Source organism: Halichoeres trimaculatus, unplaced genomic scaffold, assembly GCF_033239565.1.
Source record: "Halichoeres trimaculatus isolate MK-OKI-2021-1 unplaced genomic scaffold, fHalTri1.1 fHalTri1_scaffold_13, whole genome shotgun sequence".
NCBI lineage: Eukaryota > Metazoa > Chordata > Actinopteri > Labriformes > Labridae > Halichoeres > Halichoeres trimaculatus.
The window spans coordinates 10602394-10627641 of record NW_027437191.1 but is presented as its reverse complement, the minus strand read 5'-3'; the positions used below and the strand labels follow the sequence as shown (position 1 = coordinate 10627641).

The 25248-nt window shown below is 42.9% G+C and overlaps 1 protein-coding gene across 2 annotated transcripts in view; it reads right to left on the bottom strand.

The window, feature by feature from the left end:
- tab2 (TGF-beta activated kinase 1 (MAP3K7) binding protein 2) overlaps nucleotides 1-25248 on the bottom strand; it is a 50223-nt gene that overhangs the window by 6737 nt on the left and 18238 nt on the right. For both annotated transcript variants that reach the window (XM_074685209.1, XM_074685210.1), the window contains exons 2-4: nucleotides 12608-12794; nucleotides 10616-12302; nucleotides 2376-2536 (exon numbers count right to left, since the gene is read on the bottom strand). In XM_074685209.1, coding sequence (XP_074541310.1) covers nucleotides 2376-2536; nucleotides 10616-12302; nucleotides 12608-12709 — 1950 coding nt within the window. In that variant the 5' untranslated portion in view covers nucleotides 12710-12794. The remainder of the gene's footprint in view (nucleotides 1-2375; nucleotides 2537-10615; nucleotides 12303-12607; nucleotides 12795-25248) is intronic.

Below are 25248 nucleotides of genomic sequence, written 5' to 3'. Positions count from 1 at the left end.
GTGCAGAAATACAGGCATCTGTATGACTCTTCACACAGAGATCACTGTGATAACCCAGTGATAAATAATTCATGGCGTGAAATAGGGCTGCAGCTATCCAATATTTTAGCATTTGAGTATTCTACTGAAAATCCCATCGATTAATCGAGTAATCGGATAAAATACATTTTTGTTTAGTTAAAGAGCAGTTATTTTTCGAATGAAACATTTTCTCTTTAAGAAACTAGAATTTTCTGATACAGCATGTCAATAAGAGCACTTGCTTTGGTAGCTCCAAAATTTGTAAACACACTTTGACACATTTTTTGTGCCTTGTACATCGCATCAAATGTTGAGGACCCAAATGGCACCCGTTTCGTAGAATGACCCATTAGTCTCCAGACTCCAGAAAAGAAGCTAGATTTGTTGCTAGTTGCTATTTTGTATCAGAGGTATCTTGAGGGGTCTGAAAACTCTCTTAATATGGCCTCAGCTCTATTTGAAAAACCTCTCTTTGATCTTTTTTTAAATTAAACGATTCCTCGAGGCGGAGAAAATTACTCAAGTATTTTTTGTAATCGAGTACCTCGAATCATTCAAGGAATCGTTTCAGCTCTAGCGTGAAATTGCGGCTGCTCTTGGCAGAGAAGTCTCCAGGACAGATATGTCGTGTTTAAAACAAAGCCAAACTGCAGTTTGGGAATGGACACTAATGGATGCCACGCGGGGTGTTGAAAGCATAAAAGCTTCATGCGTTCTCTCGTTCATCTCATTTCCGTGCATCACATTTGCGCAGAAAGCACAACGCAGCCTCAAGAATGGATTGAAACAGTCTGTTTAGGCAGGAGGAGCTGAGATCAATTATCAGACATGAAACAGAAGAACATGGAGACAGCTTCAGCATCATGTCTGATTCATCACACACTGGACTCATATTTAAGGATTAAAGATTAAATATTAAATAAACTGTCAGAGCAGCACAGTGAGCAGGAGGTCTGCTGATTGTCACAGTGAGGGACAGGACGACAAAACCTTCATGTTACGCACTGTATGAACAGACAGCAGAGGAGCAGCCATCTGCTCAGTGTGCTCAGTCTGTACAGAGTGGATTAACTCACATCAGAGCTTTTAAATAAGAAACATTGTGTTAATAAGAACTCAGACAAAAACCTGAGAAAAATAATCCACTAAAGAGTGCCCGGATGGATTTAGAAGGCCATGGTTACGTTCCTTTGAAACAGGATGAGTCTGTGAGTGAAAGAGGCCGAGCTCAGCTTTAAAGAAAGACCAGCAAAATAAGATCCTGATGAACTCTGAATATTGTTTGGACTTTGATTTTAACACAGAGCCTTGTAGATTCTGCGAGGTCAGCATAGTAGTCCTTCTGATTGACACTTCATTTGACCAACTGAGTCAGCCTATAGTCTCTCCAGAGCCAATAATATCCTCCTCATGTGAGACACGGTGTGAACAGACACAAATTTCATGATGTCATCCTTTCAGGTGCTCTATTTACAGGGACAAAAGATTCAATTTCTGTGTCTTCTTACTTCAGTCACTACAAACTAGTTGCAGTTACTATTAGTTTGACTGCTAAAGTTTAAGTTTCAGTGTTACCTTTACAGAGAGACTAAGCTTTTGTATGTACCCAAGAACAGCTTTTAATTTATTTGGGTCTGCCTCCAACAGAAGTTTTTGGTAGGGATGGGCGAGTACTGACAGCAGGCATCCGTATCGGGTCGATACCAGCCTTAATATAAGGTATTGGTACTCGTGAAGGCTGCCGATACCAGCAGCCGATACTCAAGTCCTCCTCCCCAATAGTTGTCTCTACACTGCAGCGCTATGACACCAGGGTAAATGTGCATCAGGTCCTCTTCAGACAATCTGAATGAACCAGGGAAAATTGGCAGCTAAACAATTTTATACTGCACTTCAGTGTATTACATACATTTTCTAATTATATATATAAAAAAACTAAAACTCTGACAGTTGGTATTTATTTTTTGCACATTTGTTAATTTTCAAGAAATAAACTCAGAGAGAGTAGTTTGCGTTTTATTTTGGACTTAATGGCAGAGTGATTATGGTGCTTTTGTTCAAAATGATCTGTCACTAACGATCAAAACTTTATGTAGCAAAAATACTAGTGGTATCAGTACTTGGTATCGGTAAGTAACCAAGAGAGAGTCCTCGTAATGGTATGGGTCTGTAAAAATGTGGTATCAAACATCCCTTTTTGGCACTTTGGGGGGATGGTTGAGAAGTTAACCTCCCCAAGTCAACAAGACAATGTTGAGCAGCACATCGGCTGCTCAGGGGTCTGTCCACTAGATGCATGATGGGAAACAATCTGAGTAGAGATGGGAGAGTGTGTGTGTGCCTGCGTAACTCACTGAAGGGATCTGAGAGGCTGAGTTGGATCTCTCCATCCGTCTCCTCGTCAGGTCGTTTTCCATCTCGTTGACCTCTTCTTTTAGCTTCTCCAGCTTCTTCTTCTTCAGCTCCAGCTCGTGCCACAGCCTCTCCATGCGGGCTTTCTGATGGACCAACAACGCTGGACACACACACAAACACAGAGCTCTGTTAGAAATGTCCTACATGCAGCTGAACGAATCTCATCTGGAAAAAGAGGTGAGGAGAGAAACTTCATGTACAGAGGACAGATGTTTAAAGACATTTATTCAGACCGAACAAAAAACTATTTATCCAAACAGAAACATCAGAGCAGTGAAATGCTGCCTCCTTTCTGGGGTCCTTATATCAGTTCACATTAACACACACTGAGTGCTGCAGGCAAACGCTGCTGTATAACACACACACGATGTGCTACAGCCTGTTTCCCATAACTCAACATCACTGCAGCATCTGCTGACAGGTCCAAACACCTCCTCCACAGACACACAGCGATACCAAACCTCACTCTTTCTCTGCTTTGATAACTCACACAGACTGTAGACCTAAAAAAACATGATCTTCTCTTCTCGCGTCCATTTAATGACTTCAATAAAGATCATGGACCAGAGTGCAGCCGGCTGGTGCTGTCCTCACCGTGCACACACCTGCACACTAAGGTTTGGTGTTTCAGGCATTCAAACTATTCATTCGTCACCAGGAGCTACTTGATGATTAATCGAATGCGCTTTGCCTCTCCTGCTGGGTGCCTTGTGTCTCACTGTTACAGACTTGTTTGGTTCCAGAAAAGTTTGCTCTTGACCTTAGCTTTTTGATTATGTCTTCAGGTGTTTTAGTTCCTGTTTAACATTCACAAGAACTACACGGTTCCTGTGGCCCATTGTCTGCGTTTTCACCACGGGCTGAAGTCCTGGGGGGAATATGCAAAACAGGCTATATGGAGAAAAAAGTTAAAGTAATTGCAACAAACTACGAGACCAGTAGAGGGCAGTGAGACGAAAATGAAGGCCATTTAGGAAACATGACACCACAGAAGGAGAAGATGGGCCGTTATCATGTGCAGCACAGCAGTTAGCGTGTTAGCATGTTAGCATGAAGGAGATTCAGCCTGAGTTTTTTGAAAGGAGACAAGTCGTTTAAATAAACCTAAGAGGACTTCTTCATGGAGACTTAACTTACAGTCATTCACCAGTTTAACTACAACCTGGCATAAAAGCTTTCTTCTTCTTCTTCTGTTTCTAATTCAAGAGGGCTGCAGTCACTGTGTGCCAGTTGTAAAAAAATATAAAAAATATTTATCATCTCTACTGCACTCTTTTTCAACCAAACACTTTTTATAACAATGACTGTATGAGCAGAGAAGGAACAGTGTAATATTGAATAGTGATTTAAAATTTGACTATCTTAGTTAAGTCTAATTAAGTATTTTTTATCTACTGACACAGTCAAGAAAATAAACTGTTGAAACCTGTCTGACAAGACGACAGCTGAAGGTCACCTCTCATAACCTGGTTTATTTTAATGAAGCTCTCATTAAATTATTATTTATTATGTCTAGTCCAGAACGCTGCGGCACGACTTTTAACAGGGGCCAGAAAACATGAGCATATTAGTCCAATTCTTGCGTCTTTGCACTGGCTCCCTGTTAATTTTAGGATTGATTTTAAAATTTTATTGTTTGTTTTTAAAGCTTTGAATGGACTGGCCCCTCAGTACATTATGGACCTTCTCCAAATCTACATTCCAGCGCGCGCTTTGAGGTCCGAGTCCCAGCTTGTGGTGCCTAAGAAGAGACTTAAAACAAAGGGGGACAGGGCCTTCTCTGTGGTCGGCCCTAAGTTGTGGAACACTCTGCCCCCCCCACATTCGATCTGCCCCCACAGTGGACTGTTTTAAGTCTCGTCTCAAGGCCCACTTTTATTCTCTGGCTTTTAACACTGCGTGAGTTGTGTGGTCCTCTGTGTCTTTTATTTCTTATAGTTATTTTATAGTGTTAAGTTTATTGTTGTTCTCCTTATTTTATCTATTTTATTTGTATTTATTATTTTATGTACTATTTATTATTTTAGTGTTTTCTTGTTTACTGTTACTTGTTTTTATTACCTTAATGAGAACTGGTGGAGCGGTTTTACGGTTTTTATTATTGTGTTTTTGATGTGCAGCACTTTGGTAACGCTCTGTTTGTAAAATGTGCTTTATAAATAAAGTAGATTGGATTGGACTTAAACAATAAATGTCTGGCTCTTCCTGTCACACCACGTCACACTGTGGTAAATTAGAGTCACCCTTCACATCTCCTGATCGTACAGAGTAATCTTTCTGTTCTTTATCACAGCCGGATAAATGTCTTCTTTGTTCATGTGCCATAAAAATTACTCTATTATTGATATCATTCAGGTTTGAGCTGATAAACTGGAGGTATTATAAAATGTGAAACTCCTCTTATACTATGTACAGGAAGAGTTTATTCCTTACACACTTTCATTGTTACCTTCAGAGGTCTGAAGGACAATCTGCTCAGTTTCATGCTGCCCACCTGAGAACCTACCTGCGTTTCTCCACCTCCACAGTCAGTCAGTCAGTCAATATGGTTTGATAAATAATCTGTTCTCCCCTGTGGGATTTTATTATAAACCACTTATACATGTCCCTCTTGTGTTTTGTAAGATGTTTGGATTGTCAAAGTGTTTCTGTGTCATTGTGCAGGGACAGCAGGATTTGAACAGATCATTAGTCACTCACTGAGGATCAAACACCGCTCACACCGCTGACTACAGGGGAAGCTCAGCTTAGCTTGCAGAAAGAGTCAGCACTGATTCATCCTACGCCACAATAACAGCACATAATCTGTGACTAATGATGCTGAGCTTGAGGCTGTCACTGTTCCCTCGCGTTAAATTAGTTAGTGAGAAGTTTCTGATCCAGAGCAGGAGGACAGAGGGTCGGGTTCAGATTTGAGGGTCAGCATGCTTAGTAGTGAGGGTTTCGAGGGTTAGGGGTCAGACTGGGGTGAGAGGGTTAGAGAGTCAGCCTGCACATAAAGCCATTTTTGGTAGTTAAAGGGTTAGGGTTAGAAAGTTAACCAGCATGTGAAGCCTCTCTTGATGGTTATGGTTAGGATCAGGGGCTCAGCCTGCATGTGAGTCCTCTATTGGTGGTTTGAGTTTGAGAGTTAAAGTCAGAGAAAGGATTTGGATATAAGGGTAAGCATCACTGTTTAGGGTTAAAAAGTCAAGCCAGCATTTTAAGACTATCTTTGGGCCCGTTTACACGACAACAGTTTTAGGGTGAGCGGCCTCCAGAGTGGAATTTTTCTGAGTCGCTGCTAGGGCTGAACGATTTTGGAAAATAATCTAATCGTGTTTTTTTTGGACCAATATTGCGATTTAGCATGCGATTCTTTTGGGGGGGGGGGGGGGGGGGGGGATGTTTATCTTCTACATTACTAATTTAACACAATCAATAAACCATTCTACAGTATGACCAACACAACAAAGGATAGTGTAACATACAAACAATTTTTTCCTGTTTGCGAGGCCTACATGTCATGTTTACAAATAACATATACCTTTATTAGGGCCCGAGCCCCGAGGATCGGGGGCGAAAGCCCTATTGAAACCCTTGTGATTATTAGATTATGCATTTTTCAACTTTGTCCGATCTACACCCAAATGGACACACATCTTCAGTGTTGCGCCCCGGACACAGCCATGTTGTTATTTTCACCAGAAAGTACAGCGCCCCCTAATAGCAATGGCCCGAAATTAGCAAGAATTGCATTCATAGGGTATGTATTTGAATGAACTAGTCCTAGCTTTTTCCTCAAATCAACTCCAAACTTGGCGTATTTATACTACAGACATTGAAGATTAATAATCATAATACAATTGTTATAATTTTTTTGGGCGTGGCCACAAATGACAGCCAAAGTTTACCATTTTGCCGTTTTTTTCAAATCTTGATAACTCTCCTGTACAATGTTGGATTAGGACCCAAATTCACACACAAGTTCACTGTCACAGCCTGATTCCATTTCTATCATTATTTGTGTTAACATCAATGCTCCATAGCGCCACCATGGGGCTCCAAATTTTTGCCTCCCCAGCTACTTTGAGCTATAGACCTAAAATTTGGAAGGCATAACAAGCATGCCAAGACATACAAAAAAGTCTATAATGACCATAGTCAATTCCGAAAAGGTACACAAACATCGGATTTTGACGATTTTTAGCCTCAGACTAAATGGAATGATTCCTAGATTTTTCATCAGATCAACGTCAAACTTGCCCTGTGTACACTACACACGCTAACAATGACAAGTTCCAAATGGATTTTTGCTACGATAATGGGCGTGGCAACAAATGACGGTCAAAGTTGGCCATTTTAACTGTTTCATGAAAACCTTAATGGCTCTCCGGAGCAGTGTTGGATCAGGGCAAAAATGCACACAGAGGTTCAGTGTCACAGCCTAAGTGCATTTCTATCACTGGTTGCACTAACATTAATGCTCCATAGCGCCACCCAGGGGCTCAAATCTGCAGCCCGTCCAGCTACTTTGAGCTACAGGCATCAAAACTTTTGGGCTTAACCCTCGTGCCTAGACCTATGGCTTTTGGCTGAGCCACAATGTGTTGCTAATGCGGGCACATGTGGCGGCTAGGACACACTCCAACTGGCGCACACAGGGCGAGGGCCCGTTCATCGCTGCTTGCAGCTTTAATTTAACTATTACAATCACAGTAGAATATTGACTGATTGATTTAATTTTTGTCTTTAATAAAATCAGAGAAAGGAACAAAGCACTGCAGAACAACAGGCCTATTATGAACACTAAAAAAGACAGTTATAGTGCCAACTAAGGGACTGGCATGCTTACTGCAGCGTTTTCAGTCCCTCAGCTTTTCCATGTTAACATAGATTTTTTTTTCTTGTTACTACGTTTTAGCATTTTCAGATGAAATGTCCTGTAAATGGGGCTTTGGTGTTTCAAAGAGGGTCAGATTAAGGTCAGAAAGTCTGCCTGCAGCTCGCCAAGAGAGTCAACACCTGGTCAAGTTCCCAGATGATTCGAGTATCTGGTGTATCACAGTGTTTGGCTCTGATTTAAATTGAAGAGTAAATACTGACATGAACGTAAACCCTGATGTGTAATCTAAATTCTCTTCGTATGTCAGAGGACATTTTGTGAATGTTTTATCATGTTTTCATTGAAACTTTTTTTTCTTTTTAAATCTTCTGGTTTTATGTTTTCTCTGTGAAAGAATAAGACCAGCTCCAAAATTATTGCAGTACAGGAGGAGGTTTTGAGCTCTCTCTAGAGGAAACTGGATATCAAAAAGCTAAAGAGGTTTTGGGTCGACTGAGGCACATTTTGGCCAAACAGTTCTCTTTAATGTCCTCAGGACGGCGCTATCTCATCCCTATGAGGAGAACAAAGAGATATGCTAATGCTTTTATCTCTTCTACCATCAGGCTGCTTAAAGCTGAAAGATATTCTTGACAGATTATATTCTTGTACTTATAAGGTGTCTGTTTTTAGTTTTTATTCTTCCAGCTCCACAGTTTAGCGACATGTTGAGCAGTGACTGACACTGTTTTTCTGTTTGTGGTTGTTAGTTTAAGAGTTAGCTGTAAACTGGATTGCCCTTCTGGGATCAATAAAGTTCTCTTATTCAGATTCTTTGTGTTTACGCTTGGAGAGTTCGATGGTTAGGGGGTTAAGGGGTCAGAGGATCAGCCTACATCTGCAGCCCCTCTTGTTGGCAGTGACTGCAGAGCAGAGCCTCAGCTGCTGACTCACATGTAAAACAGTGAAAAGCCCAAAAAAGGAAACAGCAGTGAGCTCTGACTGCAGGTTTGACTCAGAGCACAGGATCTGTCCGTCTCAGGGGTCGTCAGAGCAAACACAGCGTTTAATGTGGAGGACTCACTCTGCAGTCATCATCACAGCAGCCCTTAGCCAATCACAGCTGCCTCCATCTACCTCTCAGTCAGAGCCGAGTTTCTGCTCTGAATGAACACACTGACAGCGAGCACGCTGGCTTTGGATGGAGAGCTCACTTTCTTCAGTGTTATGGAAACAGACCGTTAAATCCACACAGTGTACCTCTCTTGGCAGGATGCATCGGAAAAAGCATTTCACTCAGCAGCACACAGCAAAAATAAACTTTATGTTATAAATTAAAAGATGCTCTTATCAGTTTACACTTTGTAAGGTCCTAACATGAACCAAACAAGCAACAAATATTAAATCAACTGGCTCTCTGAGACATGACACACTCACAGTGAACAGTCTCTGGACACACGAGCAGTTTTCAGACCACCCTCCACCTTTCAAGTGATATTGAAGGAACTATGAGCTGTTTTAGCTCAAAGAACCATGTTTAGACAAACTTTTTCAGCTCCTACATCAGAGCATACCCTCTCCCAGCCAAGGGGAGACAACATTTAACAGAAGTGCTTTAAGATAAGTGAGTGGGCATTGATTGGTCAGATGTTTATAGACGTTTGCAAACCATCAGTAAGTCACATTTAGTAAAATGTCTTTAGATCAACATACATGGAGGAAAACATCGATTAAAGAGCCGACAGCATTTTCAGGTAAGGGCTAGGAGTAGATCTGATGTGATTTTCAGAGTATTTCCTGAGAGAGCAGGTCAAAAACAGTGGTAGACTTTCCTGGACGTTTCCACTGAGTAATCCACACATTGACACATCCCCAAATAACCAAGATGAGCTGTCCCACTTTTTGGGACCTTTCCAAAGGGTTGCCAGACTTAAACAATCCAATCCCAGAAGGTGGAGCTACAACACTGCAGTCAGTTGATTGCTCGAAAGAATCGTCACTTACCGTGTGACTGCGGCTGTATTTCTCCTAGCAGCACACAGTCTTCTCTGAAACAAAGCTTGATTGTGCTTTGTATCAAAGAGCCACATGTCAATCACAGAGAAGACAAATTGCTGGATGTTTCCCATTGTTACTCTTTGTTTACTGTGTTGTGTTTTTCTTCTTTGTTGGATTTATTAGTGGGGTACACAGTGTCACGCTTCTATTGTGTCACGCTATTATTCAACTGATGCGGCTATCTGCATCTGGCTTACACGCCGCCTACCACGAGAGAGCATGGTTGGCTGTAGAAGCGCAAACAGGATCAGGCTTGACCAAGCCAACCCGTACCAAACTGTACTGTATCTAAACCAGACTGCTCAGTGGAAACAGGGCTTTACTGACTGACCTGTCACCTAACTTCAACCACAGTAATATCCCTTTATAAAGTTTGTTAGTTTGTATCAGTCCTCACCATGATGGTTGGTCCCACAAGTTGCTAGTTCTCAGTAAACCCCCTCCTTAATGGTTCCTCTTTCAAAAGGACATGAACTATGTGGTTTAAAAACACCTGTTGTGTGCAAACTAGAGGTAGACCGATATATCGGCCGGCCGATATATCGGCCGGCCGATATTTGGACATTTGTCTCTATCGGCCATCGGCCGTATTTTCTTTTAAAAAGCCGATTTTTGATCCGTTGTATAAAATGACACAATTTTTGATCAGGCACAAAAAAGATGAGCACCTCAAACTTGTGGAACCACTTGGATACATTACATACTTTTCTTCAAATTATATTAATAAGTTTAAATTTCTTTTTTGACAATTTAAGAAGAGTGTGAATGTTTACTACTGCTTGTTACATTGTGTGTTTACTCAGACAAAATATTTCATTGTTTTGAAAGCTGAATAAATGTTCAGAGGACTGGACACGACTTGTTGTAATAGATTTCTTTTAGCTGCTCAGAAATTGCTGCGTTTCACAAAAATGTGATAAATATGTATCTATTTAACAATCGGCCTGAATATCAAATTGGAAAAATCGGCTATGCATATCGGCATCGGCTGCCCAAATTTGGAAAGCATCGGCATCGGCATCGGCATCGGCCCCCAAAAAACCCATATCGGTCGACCTCTAGTGCAAACTCGACACTTTCAAACCACAGCTTCATCAGTCAAAGACTCTGGAGTCTGAAAGAGTCACAGGTAGAGCGCCAAAGGAGAACAGGCACAGAGAGTGTAAGAGACAGACTCCCACCAACCCTGACTCTGACTGGAACAGTGAAATGAACAGGGTCTGTGGTACACAGATGAGTCTGGACTGAAATAATCTGGATGATGGCAGAGTGAGTTAGGGCCCGGGATTATTTGAAGTGATGATGATGATGACTCACCTTGTGTGTACGCTGCATCATCAGAGCCCATGCTGAGTCTGCGAGGCTCACTCGGCCTCTCCCTGTGTGGTGACAGCGGGTCCGACAGATGGAGGGGGTCTGGCTCCACAAAGTGGTGGTCCGAGGGAAGGCTGAGGAGGTTGTTGGGCTCAAAAGTAGGGGACACCACTCCAGGGGACACAGCTGGGGGCTTATTGGGGGACACGGTAATTTTAAAAGTGTATTTGGTGTTGGGCTGAGTCACCACCACTCGTGGGGACGACGCAGTGCCCCCCCCTCCCACTGATGTGCGAGACTTAGGAGGGTGGTGGTGGATGTAGGCGGGGCCCATGCTGACTTGGCCCCCCAAGTTCCTGGCCCCTGAAGGCCCCTGCAGGGGAGGGTTGGCTGAGATGTAGACTGTGGGAGGGTTCCTGCCTCCGCTGTCGTCACTGGAGGCGTTGGCAGAAATGTAAAACTTTGGCTGGGAGCGGGAGCCAGCTGAGGCCATGACGGCGTCTTCAGAGGGCGTGGTAGCAGCAGTAGGCGGGCTGGCAGAGATGTAAACAGTTGGCTGGCTGCGGCTCAGGCCCGGGCCTCCGATGGACAGAGGGGTGGTGGGGATGGTAGCCACACCGGTGGAAGTTGAGGAAGAGGACGGGCAGGAGGAGGAGGTGGAGGAGGACCGCGGCCCGCTGCCAGTCCGCAGCACGGCCGTGGTGGTCGTGGAGTTGTTCCTCTGAGGAGATTCAAGTTTGATCTCTATCTGGTTCTTTCGCGGGCCTGTGGAGATGTTCTGGATGTTGTACTGACTGATGCTGGATAGAGGGGAGGGCATGATAGAGGAGGCAGAGGATGAGGAGGAGCAGGAGGAGACACCAGAGGAGGAGGCTTGGCTTCCAGTTGGGAGGATGGAGGGTGCCTGGGGGTTTGTGGGGGAGCTGATTGGCATGTAGACGTGGGAGGTCTGGTGGCCCTGGGTCTGTGAGGTATGTGAGGAGGCGTGCTGAGGGCCGGACCAGGAGCTGGACAGGCACGGTGGGTGTGAGATCTGGTAGATCTGCTGCTGGGGCTGGGAGGTGGGGCTGTACTGGGCCCTGCCTCCCTGCTGCTGGTTCTGCCGGGTCGTACCGGACTGGCTGACGTAGGGCCTGATGTAGATGGAGTTACCCTGTGGACTGCTGAGGCCCGACTGCGGCCCACCATGTATGTGCAAAGACGTGGGGGTGTTACGGCCTGTTTGGATGTTGGGAGCTAGCGTGACGGTGATGGGGTTAAAGCGTGGTGTCTGCTGGACGCCCATCGTTGGCCCTTTGACACCCAGAGGGTAGAGTCCCAGGTGCTGGGGAGGCTGTGGCTTGCGTGTGGGCTCCATCACACCAAAAACATTGAGGCTGGAGGGCACCTGAACAGGAGCTGACTGGGGCTCCTGCTGGAAGAAGTCACTGTTAGGGGCCTGGCTTGTCTGGAGGGGCCCGTCACTCAGGCTGTGGGCGAGGGTCCGACTGCCGTTCATTCTCAGGCCGTCCCGAAGCGGGGCCACATGCACATTCTGAGACTGCAGGCCCAGGTTCAGCTGGGTCATGTGATTACGGAGACGGGAGTAGCTGGGGTCGTCAGAGAAGCTGAGGTTGCCTTCTTCACTGTACAGATAGCTCGGACTGACCTTTGACAGGTACTCACAGCAGGCGTCTAGATTGTTGTTGTTCTGGAAGAAAGAAGACGAGAAGGAAAAAGACTGTCAGAGGAGAACCTACAGAAGAGCTTGCTAATATTACAACACTGTGAGATTCAACACCAGAGGAAGCTTCAGAGGGAGCTTCAGAGGGAACAGCAGAGACAGCTGCTGGATGTACAGGAGTGTGTCTGCACGTTCACAGTGACTGTTAATGTGACGGGCAGGACGTGAAACTTTATGGTGTGATTTGATGTGGCGTGATGTGATATGATGTGGCGTAACATGGCATGATTCAAACGATGTGAACTCAGCCGTCTCAGGTGTCTCTGACTCACCTGTAAAACACACTGGGAGACCACACCCTCTGGGACTTCAGGGAACTTCTGGCGCAGGTCATGCAAAACCTGAATGTCAATCTGCTGGCTTCCCTGGGCCATTCGTGAGTCGCCAGGTCAGGACTGCTTCCTTTCTTCAGGTCACTGAGCGTCAGTGGAGGCAGCAAAAAGCCAGCGTCAACATTTTCTGTATTGAAGTAAAGAAGAGACAAAAATCATGTTAGTCATCTGCATAAAAACAGCAGAGTTAACCCCATTGTCCCACACTGAAAACACTATACATATTCAAACTGTTCATGGAGCCACCTTCCACTGCATCGCTACATCTCTGCATCTCTGTATCATGTCTGAGCAATTTCAGTAACTCTCCTGTGGATGTTTGTCAAAGTGGACTAAAGGCTGCGTTATGCGCAAATCGCAAATGCACGTCTATCACAGCACTTCACTAAAGGGGAAGAAGAAGTTGTTCACACAGTTTACAACATTTTTTCAGCGAATCCTCTTCTCTGCTGAGTGTTGCCACATTTTCACCACGAACTGTTCATCACGCTGTTGTCATGTGGATCTCTGTGCGATGAATCATATAAATTAAGGACCCACCGATCCAACTTTTCTGGTCCTGATACTGATACCTGGGCTTTGATATCAACCAATGCTGTGTTAAATAATAACCTGCATGCCCTACTATGGGATAAGACCGGTAATGTTTTGGGTAAAAGGCAAAAAATAGGAATATGGAGTTACTGAAGCTAATATTTATTTCACCTATGATATATTTAAATGTTTACCATCAAAGCAATTCTTTAGCAAGTTCTTTTCAAATGTAAACGTTTATGCCCTGTTGACTGGTAAAGCAGCAAAAAACAAAGCAAGTGCATCAGAGGCAAGATTTCAAATCAAGTAGCAAAGAGCGCTGGGAAAAAAAAGCATACAGCTGTTTGCCTGGATCTCTTCCCACCGATACCGATCAAGCCTCAAGGGGTGCCGATGCACCAAAAACCGATACTACCGATCAGTATCAGAGCATCCCCCATATAAATGCCCCAATTTTTTGTACCCTGGATGCAAAGAGCTCTAGTTTGTCTGCACATCTCTGCACGGAAGCAAGAAACTTCCAGAGGTGCGGTATGGGGAAATTTTCCTTGCGCAAAGGACTGCGCAAGGAAAGGGGGCTAGGATTTGTCCGCATGAAGCCGCAACAAGCCTAAACCAAGCTTAAAGCTTCCTCAGAGCTCCTTGTCTTACAGAAACAATGTGAACTCTGCATTACTAAAACACACACACAATTCCCGATGTTCTCATCCTTCAGTCTCAGCTCTGTTTGATTTAGTGTTTGTCGTCCGAAAAGATTGTGTCTCTTTGCTAAACGTAAACATCCCTGAAGCAGATTGACCTGACCCTCCCTCAGGTACACACTCACCTCTCCAAGCACGACTCCCTCACACTGTGGCTCTACAGTCAGACACATGCTCCTGATGAGGACTGGATGTGTCTCCATCCACCTGACACACCCTTCACAAGCGTCCTCACATGCACCGAGAGACATGAAGCCGCCCTCCTCGGCTCTCTTCAGGCCCACACTGTACAGTAGTCTCCATACCGCGGCGAGAGTAGGGACTGAAATAACCCAGAACAAGATTTACTGACACTTAAAAACATTTATTTAACTCTGAGGGAAAGTTCAGAGGGTTTTAATCCCTCTAACTTCCACCAAGAGGACAGAGTGTTTATCTCCACGGCAGCTGTGTCTCTATCAGAGCTGAGAGGTCGTAAATCAGCTCGGCAAACATCCGCATGGAGCTGATAACAGGAGGAGGAGCGTTCAGATCAGATGTGTAGAGTATTAACCCTCAGTGACCGGCTGTCTGCAGCAGAAGGTTGAAGACGTGCTATCCTCAGAGATAAGACATGATCATTCTGCAGATAAAATCTCTTTTTAATCCAGGAGAGAGGCTCCTGTTTGTCTCTGAAGCAGGGTTAGGATCAGGGTAGGAGGGGCGTCAGCTTTTGACCCATCTCTTGGTTAGTGAAATCAGGAAGTGGTGCTGCACTACTACTGGGGACAAAGATCCTCAAGCAGAAGTGAAACGTCAAGATCAGCTCCAAACCCCGACAGGTGGCTCTCTGCACAGCACGCTCTGGTTTGGCTGAAGAGCTGAACGGCTGGTGTCATGATCAGTGTTGGAGGATTTTAAATGTTTTCATCTCCTCTCAGATGATCAAGTCTGTAGAAAATAACAGATATAGCTGCTACAGTAGTGCAGGCTCCACTATCAGCTCAGTCTAACATGCCAGAAGAAGCCAGAGAGCACCATCATCGTCCGGGCTCAGAGGGCCGTGCAGCTCAGCCTTTGTGGGAAAGGAAACTCACTACTTGGCAGCTAACCCAGCTCCAGGTCAGCAGTGTGGTTGGATTGTTTCCTGGCTTCAAAAACAAAAAGGTCCACACCTCTTAGCTGTGTGTAATTACAGGCCTGCAGAAGGTCGCTGTGTGGGGGCGCCTCTGAGGGGGGCAGATTAGACCCGGCTGTCCCTGGAGGCGCTGGTGGAACAGAGCCCGAGGCAGCACAGATAGAGACAAAGCTGCTTTTACTGAGGCTGTTATTCACGGTGCCAAAGCATTGACCCACAGACCCATACTCACTTCTGGAGGCAGCGGCCTGCCACATCCCATCAATGGGCTCATTCAGCCTGCCTCTGTGAATCCAGCTAAAAACGTCCAAATCAATTCAAGAGTGAATTAAATGTGGACAAATAATCAACAGGAGCCTTGAAGAGAAACACAAGCTGGGCACCTGGAGCTCAGGCTGCTCCCACAGTCCACTCTGAGCTGCTTCAGGTAAACAAAGAGGCTACACATCACCGAGAACAAGAAACACACAACTAAATGTCACGCTGTTCTCTCCTCAGCGTGCAAAGATCAGGGCTAAGAGCAGAGCTGATCTCCACAGAGGAACAATCACATCAACAGTAGAGCACCAAATATGAGAGCATTACACACAGAGGACACAGAGAGAGTCTCAGTGAGCTCTCATCAAACAACTCAACACCCTCTACAGCTCCAAACTCTGCAGCTCTGCAACACTAAGTCACAGCCCTGCAGCCCTGCAGCCCTGCAGCTCTGCAGCTCTGCTGCTCCATGCTTTGCAGCTCTACGCTATTCAGCTCTAGGCTATTTAGCTCTGCAGCTCTGCATCATTAAGTCACAGCCCTGCAGTTCAAGGCTCAAGGCTATAGGCTCTACAGCTCTAGGCTATGCAGCTCTGCAGTTCTGCAGCTCCATGCTTTGCAGCTCTAGGCTATTCAGTTCTAGGCTATTTAGCTCTGCATCATTAAGTCACAGCTTTGCAGTTCTGCAGCTCCATCCTTTGAAGCTCTACAACATAAGGTCCCAGCTCATCAAGTATGCAACTTTAACAGCTTTGCAGCATTGCAGCTCTGCAACTATAAGTCACAGCACTGCAGCTTTGCAGCTTTTTAACATTAAGTCACAGCTCTGCACCTCTACAACATTAAATCACAGCTCATCAACTATGCAATTCTATGAACCGTATTTTCCGCACTATAAGGCGCACCTAAAAGCCTTCAGTTTTCTCAAAAGCCGACAGTGCGCCTTATAATCCAATGCACCTTATATATGGATCGATATTGATTAATCATGGCTACTGTAGTCAGGGGGCGTCGCCGGAGTAACAGCAGTAAGCAGTAAGAACCTGTAAAGAGGAAGTCTGCTAAGTGCTAACCAAGGTTATAATAGTAAACTAAAACGAAACTAAAAAGAAAAACTAAAATTTAAAATACATTGCAGTTAACTCAAACTAATAAAAACTAGAAAAGAAAACAAAAACGATAAGTGAACTAAAACTGTATCTTGTGTTCACAAAACTAACTGAAACTAACCAAAATTAAAGACAAAATGTCCTTAGTTATAGTTTTTGACAATATTAATAGCCTTTGGGATTTAAATCTATCCAACACATTTTCCCAACCATTTTTACTACAGTTGTCAGCGCCGTACGGCACCATCACAGCGATGTACTGGGACGTGCTTGTTTACTGCACTGACTGGCTGTGCGCTGTGCTGCGACAAAACTTAGAGGAGCAATGAATCAGAGCATCTGTAATAGTTTAATTTCATGTGGGTCTGACTTTATTGTTACAGAGTCCAAGTTTCTAATTATTAAAGCTCATATTATATTGTTTTATATAATTTACATTTTTATTATTTCTATGTAATTTATGTTAACATTATTTTATATGACTTATGTTTATATTTTTTTACTAAGTTTATATTATTTTCTTGTGTTTAAGACAACAGCCAACAGTTCAGTATCAGCATTGACTGAGCAGTGAGCACTATGTTGGACTGAAAAATAAACAGTATTACAAAATGTTTACTCTGACCTTTTTGAATCCTGCACCTGGTTAATAAGGTATGAAAAAACCTAAACTAAACTAAAACTAGACTAAAACTAAACTAAAACTAAGCCTTGTTGCAAAAATCAAAACTAAATAAAAACTAGAATGCCCGCTCTAAAACTAATTAAAACTAAACTGTAATGAAAAATAAAATGTCAAAACTAACTAAAACTAAACTATAATGACAAATCCAAAACTATTTTAACCTTGGTGCTAACATTAGCTCACAGACTGCCCCGGGCTTCTTCTCTTGTTTATTGTTAGAGCAATACAGCGCGACCCGAAAGGTCTGGCATTTGAACTGATCTCTGGAAACAGCTTTTGTGGACGGTAGAAACAGCTTCGTCGTTACACTTTTTTCAAAAACGGCACAGAAAATAGTTGGATAGGAAAATGTGCGGCTCCGTGTGGATGTAGCCTGAGTTCGACTGACTTATCTGACTGTTTTGTTGACATTCCCTTTAGCGCAGCTCTATCTAGTGGATGCATAACATAACCCCAGCCACTACTATAGCTTCTACTCTATGCGCCTTATAATGTGGTGCGCCCTATACATGAAAACAGTTTTAAAATAGGCCGTTCATTGAAGGTGTGCCCTATACTCTGAAGCGCCTTGTAGTGCGGAAAATACGGTAATAGCTTTGCAGCTTGAACCTCCACAACTATGAATCACAACTCTGCAGTTTTAAGTAACAGCTCTAGAGCTCTGCAGCTTCAAGTCACATTTCTGCAGCAGTAAGTCCCAGCTCTGCAGTTTTGCAGCTCTGCAGCTCTGCAGCTCTGACCATAACACATGAAAAGACTAATGGGCAAAAGACAGTGTGGAGAGCTTCCAGCAGGACTCTTTGAAGAAGTGACAGACATGCATCTGTGTGTATGTAGGTCTTATATACACACTAACACCTTTTCTGCGCTTACACACCTTGACTGCCTAAAGCACCCAAAGGACCATCACTCAATCACTGTCACGAGTCATGCAGAGATTATTCTTTAAGGTATGTTTCTGTCTCGCACAGAGGCTCGTCATTCTTGAAGATCACTGCTTGATTCATCCACTTCTTTAGATTCTGAGGCAGTGACTGTGCATGCCACACACAGCCTCCCACAGAGAGCACGAACGCTAAAGCCTGAGTGGAAACTTCACAGAGGACCAGTCTCAACAGAGAGGCTCTTTGAGACATCACAAAAGCTGTGACCTGCTGAATCAAAGTGATTTCTCACCGTATTAATGTCACCAGGCTGACTGTAATAGGCTGAAGATGAACTGTAATAGTGTCATCAATGGAAACTTGAAACAGAGATCGTCTTAAAACATCCTGGAACGACTTTGTGAGAGGTCAGGCTGAGAGTGTAAATCTCTCATGTGTAGAGAGCTTTATGTGCTTCATGTAATGTGAATGAGACACTTTAATATGTTCAAGACAATAATATCCTCTTAATTCATCACTATGATGATCAAACACTCTCAAACAGCAGGTCTGTACACTTCTTTTGTTGCTGACTAAATCTCCAACAACAGAAACAAACCAGACGTTATGTTCAGGACTCAAACCGTCCTCTCAGAGTCCTCACTCAGGCCCCTTTGAGCTGGGATCCACTCCGCTGCACAGCCGGGACTTTCAGCTGCCCACTTTTAAAAACAGGGCTATGTAAGTGTGTGTATGTGTGTGTGTTGTATTTGTGTGTGAGTGCATGTGCACAGTGCTGATGGTGGTGGTAGAGGAGGGGGAAGTGTGTGTGTGCAGGAAATCAAAAATTCTTCAGCACCGCAGCCTGCAGCTGGAGGTTTATTGAAAGCAGGCGAGGGCACCAGCTCCTCAGGTCCACTGACTCCTCTCAGTGCAGTGTGGGAAAGTGGGAGGAGTCAGAAATATGGTGGGGCATCAGTCCACCTTTGTTTTAACCTGAAATTATAAAATATGGTGAGAGAAACTGCAGACTGGCTGGAGAAAATGTGAAGATGCAGGAGAAGCTGCAGAGAAAGCTACAGGTGAATCTGCAGGTTACGATGCAGATCAAGCTGCACGTGAGGCTCCAGATGAAGATGCAGGTGAAAACACAGGTGAAGCTTTCATGTACAGCTGCTGTTTATCCAACCTAAACTCAGTCAGAAGTGGCTGAAACTGAAACTAATGGGTACCTTTTACATTTAAATATTTTGCATTACAAAATACAGTACCGATGCCCATTACCTGGCAATTAGTAACAGTACTCAACAGTACTAATTTTCTGTATTTTTGTGTGTGTTTATGTGGTGATAAATATAAATTCGTTCAATAATAAAATCTCAAAGTTTTCAATGTAATATATTTATTTCTATGGATATAAACTTGCAATGTTGTGTTTATGTCCAGCATGGAAAATCACCTACTCTTCCATTCCCACACAGTCTCAAGGATGAGTTTAGATATCAAATCATGGTGCTATTTCATTTTACTTGAATCTGTACTTGGTACTACAGATGGAATTCGTTTGGTACCTATAAAAGTACCTCGGTACTAGGGCTGAACGATTTTAGAAAAATAATCTTATTGTGATTTTTTGGACCAACAATATTGCCATTGCAATTTAGCATCTGATTTTTTTTTACAATTTTTTTATTCATTTATTTATCTATCTATTTATTTATTTATTTATCTTTTTTTTTTTTTTGGGGGGGGGGGGGGGGGGGGGGGGGGGGTTATCTTCTACATTATTCATTGAACACAAGCAATAAACTGATCTATAGTATAAAACTGTCAACGTATAAACAAGTCTCTCCTGTAGGCCAGGCCCACATGATATGATGAAATGAGATGAACTGATGCATGAATTGATATGAATAATGTATTTTTAACTATAACAATCACAGTAGAATATTGACTGACTGATTGAACCTAAAGCCTTGTAGACGTGTAATAAAATCATAATGTATTTCCTTGAATAAAATCAGAGAAAGGAACAAAGCACTGCGAACAAGAGGCCTGGAGTGAACAATAATATAAAAAGTAAATATGAATCCCGTTCTCTATGAATCTCACACTAAAAAAAGTTCAGAAATGTAAATAAGACCAAATCTCTGGCTCAACCACTGAAATGTGTCCACATGTGGGGTGCACTTTTTGTAAAATGAAAAAGAAACACTGTGTCAACATATATATATCAAATGTATAAAAATCTTACTGATCTCTCACCAGTAACAAAACACAAACGCAGAAGTGTAAATAAAAACAAAGTTTTGGCTCAATTACTGAAATATGTAAACTTTTGGATTACACTTTTCAAATGCACTTCAAAACATTTTTTTTAATTTAAATTGCAGTCTTTGCGATTTGAAAATTGCATTTTATTACATTGGGATGTTGGTTTAAATTCAATTAATTGTTCAGCCCTACTCAGTCGGTATCCATCCCTAACTAAAACACACAACTTCATTTACAGATGATCTGGGCTTCTATGGGAAAAACACAAAACTTTTGGTTCACAGTCAACGAGAGCGACCCGGAGTTCAGCTTCATTTTTACCAAAGAGAAACCGAATTAGCTAACTAACACTCAGTACGTTTACACGCAGCTTATGAAAATCGAAAAATGAGCTGGCAAAAGATATCGTGAAAAAATCTGGAGTCAAAAAGTCTGTATCGGGACATCCATAGACAAGACCAGATCCCCTGCTGTGACTATAGGATACAACCTCTATGTTCATGTACTGAATGTAAAAAGTCAACCAGAACGTGGTAAGTTAATCTACATCTGCTTAGTCCTGTCAGTATCCCTTTAACCCTGATAAGTCTTTCTAGAGTCCACCTGTGCACGTATCCCTACGTAATAATGTTTCTCTGATATTTCAGTCAGGTAAGGAGACAGCCAGAGGTTGAGTTATTCAGTGCGAGGCAGGAAAACAATCCTTCACCTCTGCTCTGCAGTTGTTTCTGAGGGAACTTTCCTCAGGCATTAACTGTCAGGACCACAGCCTGAGCTCAAAATAGAAGCTCAGCAGCATCAAAGCTTCATTCCCAACCACTAATCTCTCTGTTTGGCTTCTTCCAAGAAAATATGCATTAAAGAAAGAGGGAGTGAGTCTCCACAACAACACGCAGTCAGAGTGAAGCACACAGAAACGACGGTCTCAGCAGGGCATGCTGTTTTTCCTTACATCGTGGAAACATTAATCACCCACTGACAAGCCCCAACAGAGACTCCTATTGAGCAGGTATAGCACAATCTATACACAGTTAACTTTCCAAACCAACCCTCGGGAAGGAGAGGTTACATGATAGAGCTTATTTTCCAACCATAAAACCCTCTGCAAACAGCCAAACTATGAGACTGTCTGCAGCACTTTTACACCTTATTGGCATGGCACGTCTGCAGGGAGGAAACGCTCAAACTGTTGGCATACATCACAGGTCCTGCGGTACGCTCAGGAACATGCCAACAGGAGGGTGGAGATTGACTCAGCCAATCCCAGCCGGGACAACAGCAGAAAAAGAGCAATGCAAAGCTTTAAGAGGGGGAATTAAAGCAGTGGGAAACATGTCAGAGAGCTTGAAAGGAAGGGATATCACAGAGTCAGCAGTAGAGCTCAAACCTATCAACAAAGAGACAGTCTTTCTGCTGCAGAAACACTCCTATCTACTGCATACACTGTCCTTTAGCTTAGCTTAGCTTATACTGTTTTTTCTGATGCATTTACTGTGCACATACAGACTTTTCTGCAACATATACTGTCCTTTAGCTAAGCATATACTTAACTTTCTGATGCAATTTCTGCAGCATATACTGTCCTTTCTTCAGAGTATGCTGTCTTTCTGCGTCATACAATGTCCTGCACAGTGCCTCTGCATCTCTGTTCACTCAAACTCTGCATCTTAAAGATTTTCTGGAAACTGAAAAAATCTGTAGCTTAGCATCAAACTAAGGTATCAATAGCTTGTTACTGAATCCAAGGTATTCATGGTTTAGTATTAGACCGATTACTGTATCTGCTGCATTACACTCACATTTAAAGGAGCAATTCCACCGGCATCCACTTGAGGTTATCAACAAAGTGTGGGGGTCTTGTTGAAAGATCATAAAGAGAAGTTAACACCCCTGAACAATAACAGCTTTGGTCTCATTGGATCATTTTTTCATTTACAGCTACACTCTAAACTAGGGTTGTCCTGATCCAATCCACTGATCAGTATTGGTGCCCAATACTATGGAATTTAAAGACGCAAATGGGACTGATCTAGTTTTCACGTGTTTTCAGCACCGTCACACTTTACAGCTGCTATAAATCAAACCACGTCCCAAACATGTCTGCTGTGTGAGACTACTTCTCTTTGGAAAGCAATGATAGTAAAACAGCTTCTTGCAACATTCATAAAGTGACTGTTCCTCAAGGAGGTACCAACAGGGCTCACTTTGATACAACAAATATGATTCATCATTTATAACGGTATCACTCAACGGAAAACAGGGTTTATCAAAGAAAGTAGGGGTGCACCGATCACATTTTCTAACCGATCATTGATCTTTAAAAAGCCTGACCTGACGATACCGATTTTCATTTTTTATTTATTATAACTGACAGTTTATACCTTCAATGTTCTAATCTTGTTTTATTGAAAATCATTGAACAATACCTGTGAAACAATACAATCTTTATGTTTTAACTTAAACAGCCAATAACAACAGTGTCCTGAGTTTAAGGTCTCAGAGCACAAAGCAACAATGGCTGGCTGTCAGACCTTCCTGGAGGTAAGATCAGATTTTTAAGGATGGGCCTATCACCGATCTCTAGAGGTGTCCCAGTTCGATATTAATATCGGATATCGGTCCGATATCAGCAAAAAAACAAATATCGGTATCATATTGGAATGCATCTAACATCTCCGATATAAGCAGTCTATTCCAGACTCCGCTCCTGCTGTTTTTATTTGATTTATTTAGGTTATTTTCTGGGTTTTTCTAATTTATTCTTTATTTTATTCAATTACTAGTATTTTTTATGTTTAATGTTAAAATTTATGTTACCCATTGTTTAATAATAAATGGGTCAGTTTTTCCTTATACTTAATGTTGCTGATTACTGTTCTTTGTTTGAATAATATCACTTAATCAAGCCTTTTCTAACATGAAATACTACAAAATAAGTAATAAAAGTATTTATGTTTAATGCTGATATCGTATCGGATTAATATCGGTATTGGCCAATACTCAATGCTGCAGTATCGGTATCGTATCGGAAGTGAAAATGTAATATCAGGACATCCCTACCAATCTCCCAAAATTAAGGAAATCGGCACCAATCGATCGGCCAGCTGATTGATCTGTGCATGTCTAAGAGGTAGGTATTGATATTGGATCGGTATTGGCAAAATATATTGTGAAAAAATCGGATTGTGACATCCGTACTCTGAAGAGTGCTGTCTTTACTTAATACTTCCATTAAATACTGCACTCTGATTGGTCAAAACCTCATGATAAGTTTAGTTGATTCTGGTTAGTTAGAGTTAAACCAGAGTTAGCTTCTGTTGGCATTGGTTATCAACATTGACAACATAAATATTTGTTCCACATTTGTTTTGCCTTTCACCTTTATGTGTCAATTCTGGATCATGAAAGCTTCTGGACCTTGCGATGAACTTGGACTTGTTTTCCTCATGTATTTAATAAATCCCAGAATTTCACACAGGACTGATGAAAACAGACTTCAGACCCTAAATGTCTCTGATTTTATTAACTATCATTACTTTATTATGCAACTATCATTATACATTTAAAGTTGAGTTAAAGCAATAAAATGTAGTGAGGTTACAACAGAAGACGTGCAGTGCACAGCGTGCATGTGAAGTCCCTCTCCTTGTGACTAACACGTTGACAGAGGTCTGCAGGCTGACTAATAGACAGTGTGTAGTCTGTACTGTAGCAGCTTGTGTGCGTCCTTCAGATAACAAAGCTACCAACAAAAAGCCATAAATACCAGACATAACAGCCCTGTCAATCAAAACCCACAGCCCCGCCTTCAGCAGGAAGTCACACACACACACACATTCACACACACACACACCTCTTTCTCAGTGTTGCAACAGTGCAGACACGCAAACACAGCATACCATCCCTCTGACAGATCACACCCAATACTTCAGAAAAAGAGTAACAGCACATTTATATGTGAACCTGTTTTTATCCACAGACAACAAACTGACTGTACCTCAAAGTTTCTCACAGTCAGGATGGAGCAGAAGAACTCGACAGCTGCAGAAAGAGCAGCATAGCAGATTATTATTTGAGAACAACAAACACCAGCCCCTCATTCACACTGATTGATTCCTTTTAGACTCAGAACTTAAAGCATCATGCAGCCTGGGACTCGAACCCCTGACCTCCTGACCTGCTGGAGCTGGAGCTTGGGTGGCAGTGCCGTCTCTCAGCACCCACAGCGAAGCCCATTCAACACAATGAGACTGCTTGCACTCAGGCGCTCAGCGATGACATGCCAAGTATGCACCAGGCAAATCTTCCCCCTTTATTGTCTTATGAAATGCACTCACTGTATGTCATCATGCTCTTTGAACACACAGGCAGCAGGACTCTAACAGCACTTCAGTCTGTGGTCAGCTCATTCCTCCGGCTCGAGCTGTTATCAGCTTCTTACACAGGAAAACAGGCCTGAAACCACACACAGTTAAGAAGTCTCTACAAATTCACACACATGAAAAAAATTCCCTGAAACACACCAGATTCAGAATCTCTCTTTAGGTCTTTACAAAGAAAAACCAGCAAGACACCACAAATACCAAAGAACTAGTTAAGATCTCCTCTAAGGATGGGTGCTGATAAGATTTCATTGATACCAATGCCATTTCCTCCTTTGAGTTTTCCTTGTATGAAAAGTAGCTTTACACGTTTCCGCGTCAACAACATTTTATTGGGTTTATGTGAATAAACATGAAGTTGGTCACTGGATCTGGATTTCTCTTGACGGAAATAAACATAAATCAGAAAAATCTTTGCACATGGTCACTGTATCCTAAATCTCTGGACGACTCTTGGATCATTGCGGACTGATAGTATGTCCAGTCATCGAAAAGACCCTCTCAGATGGGGTGGAAGATGTTCACATATAAGCCCAGTTTCCAACCAGCAGTCCGGTTTGGATCAGTACAGTTTGGTACAGGTTGGATCAGCTGACCAACTGTGCCCCCCTTGATAGGGGACATGAGAGCTGGATGCCGATAGCTGTGTCGGTTACGT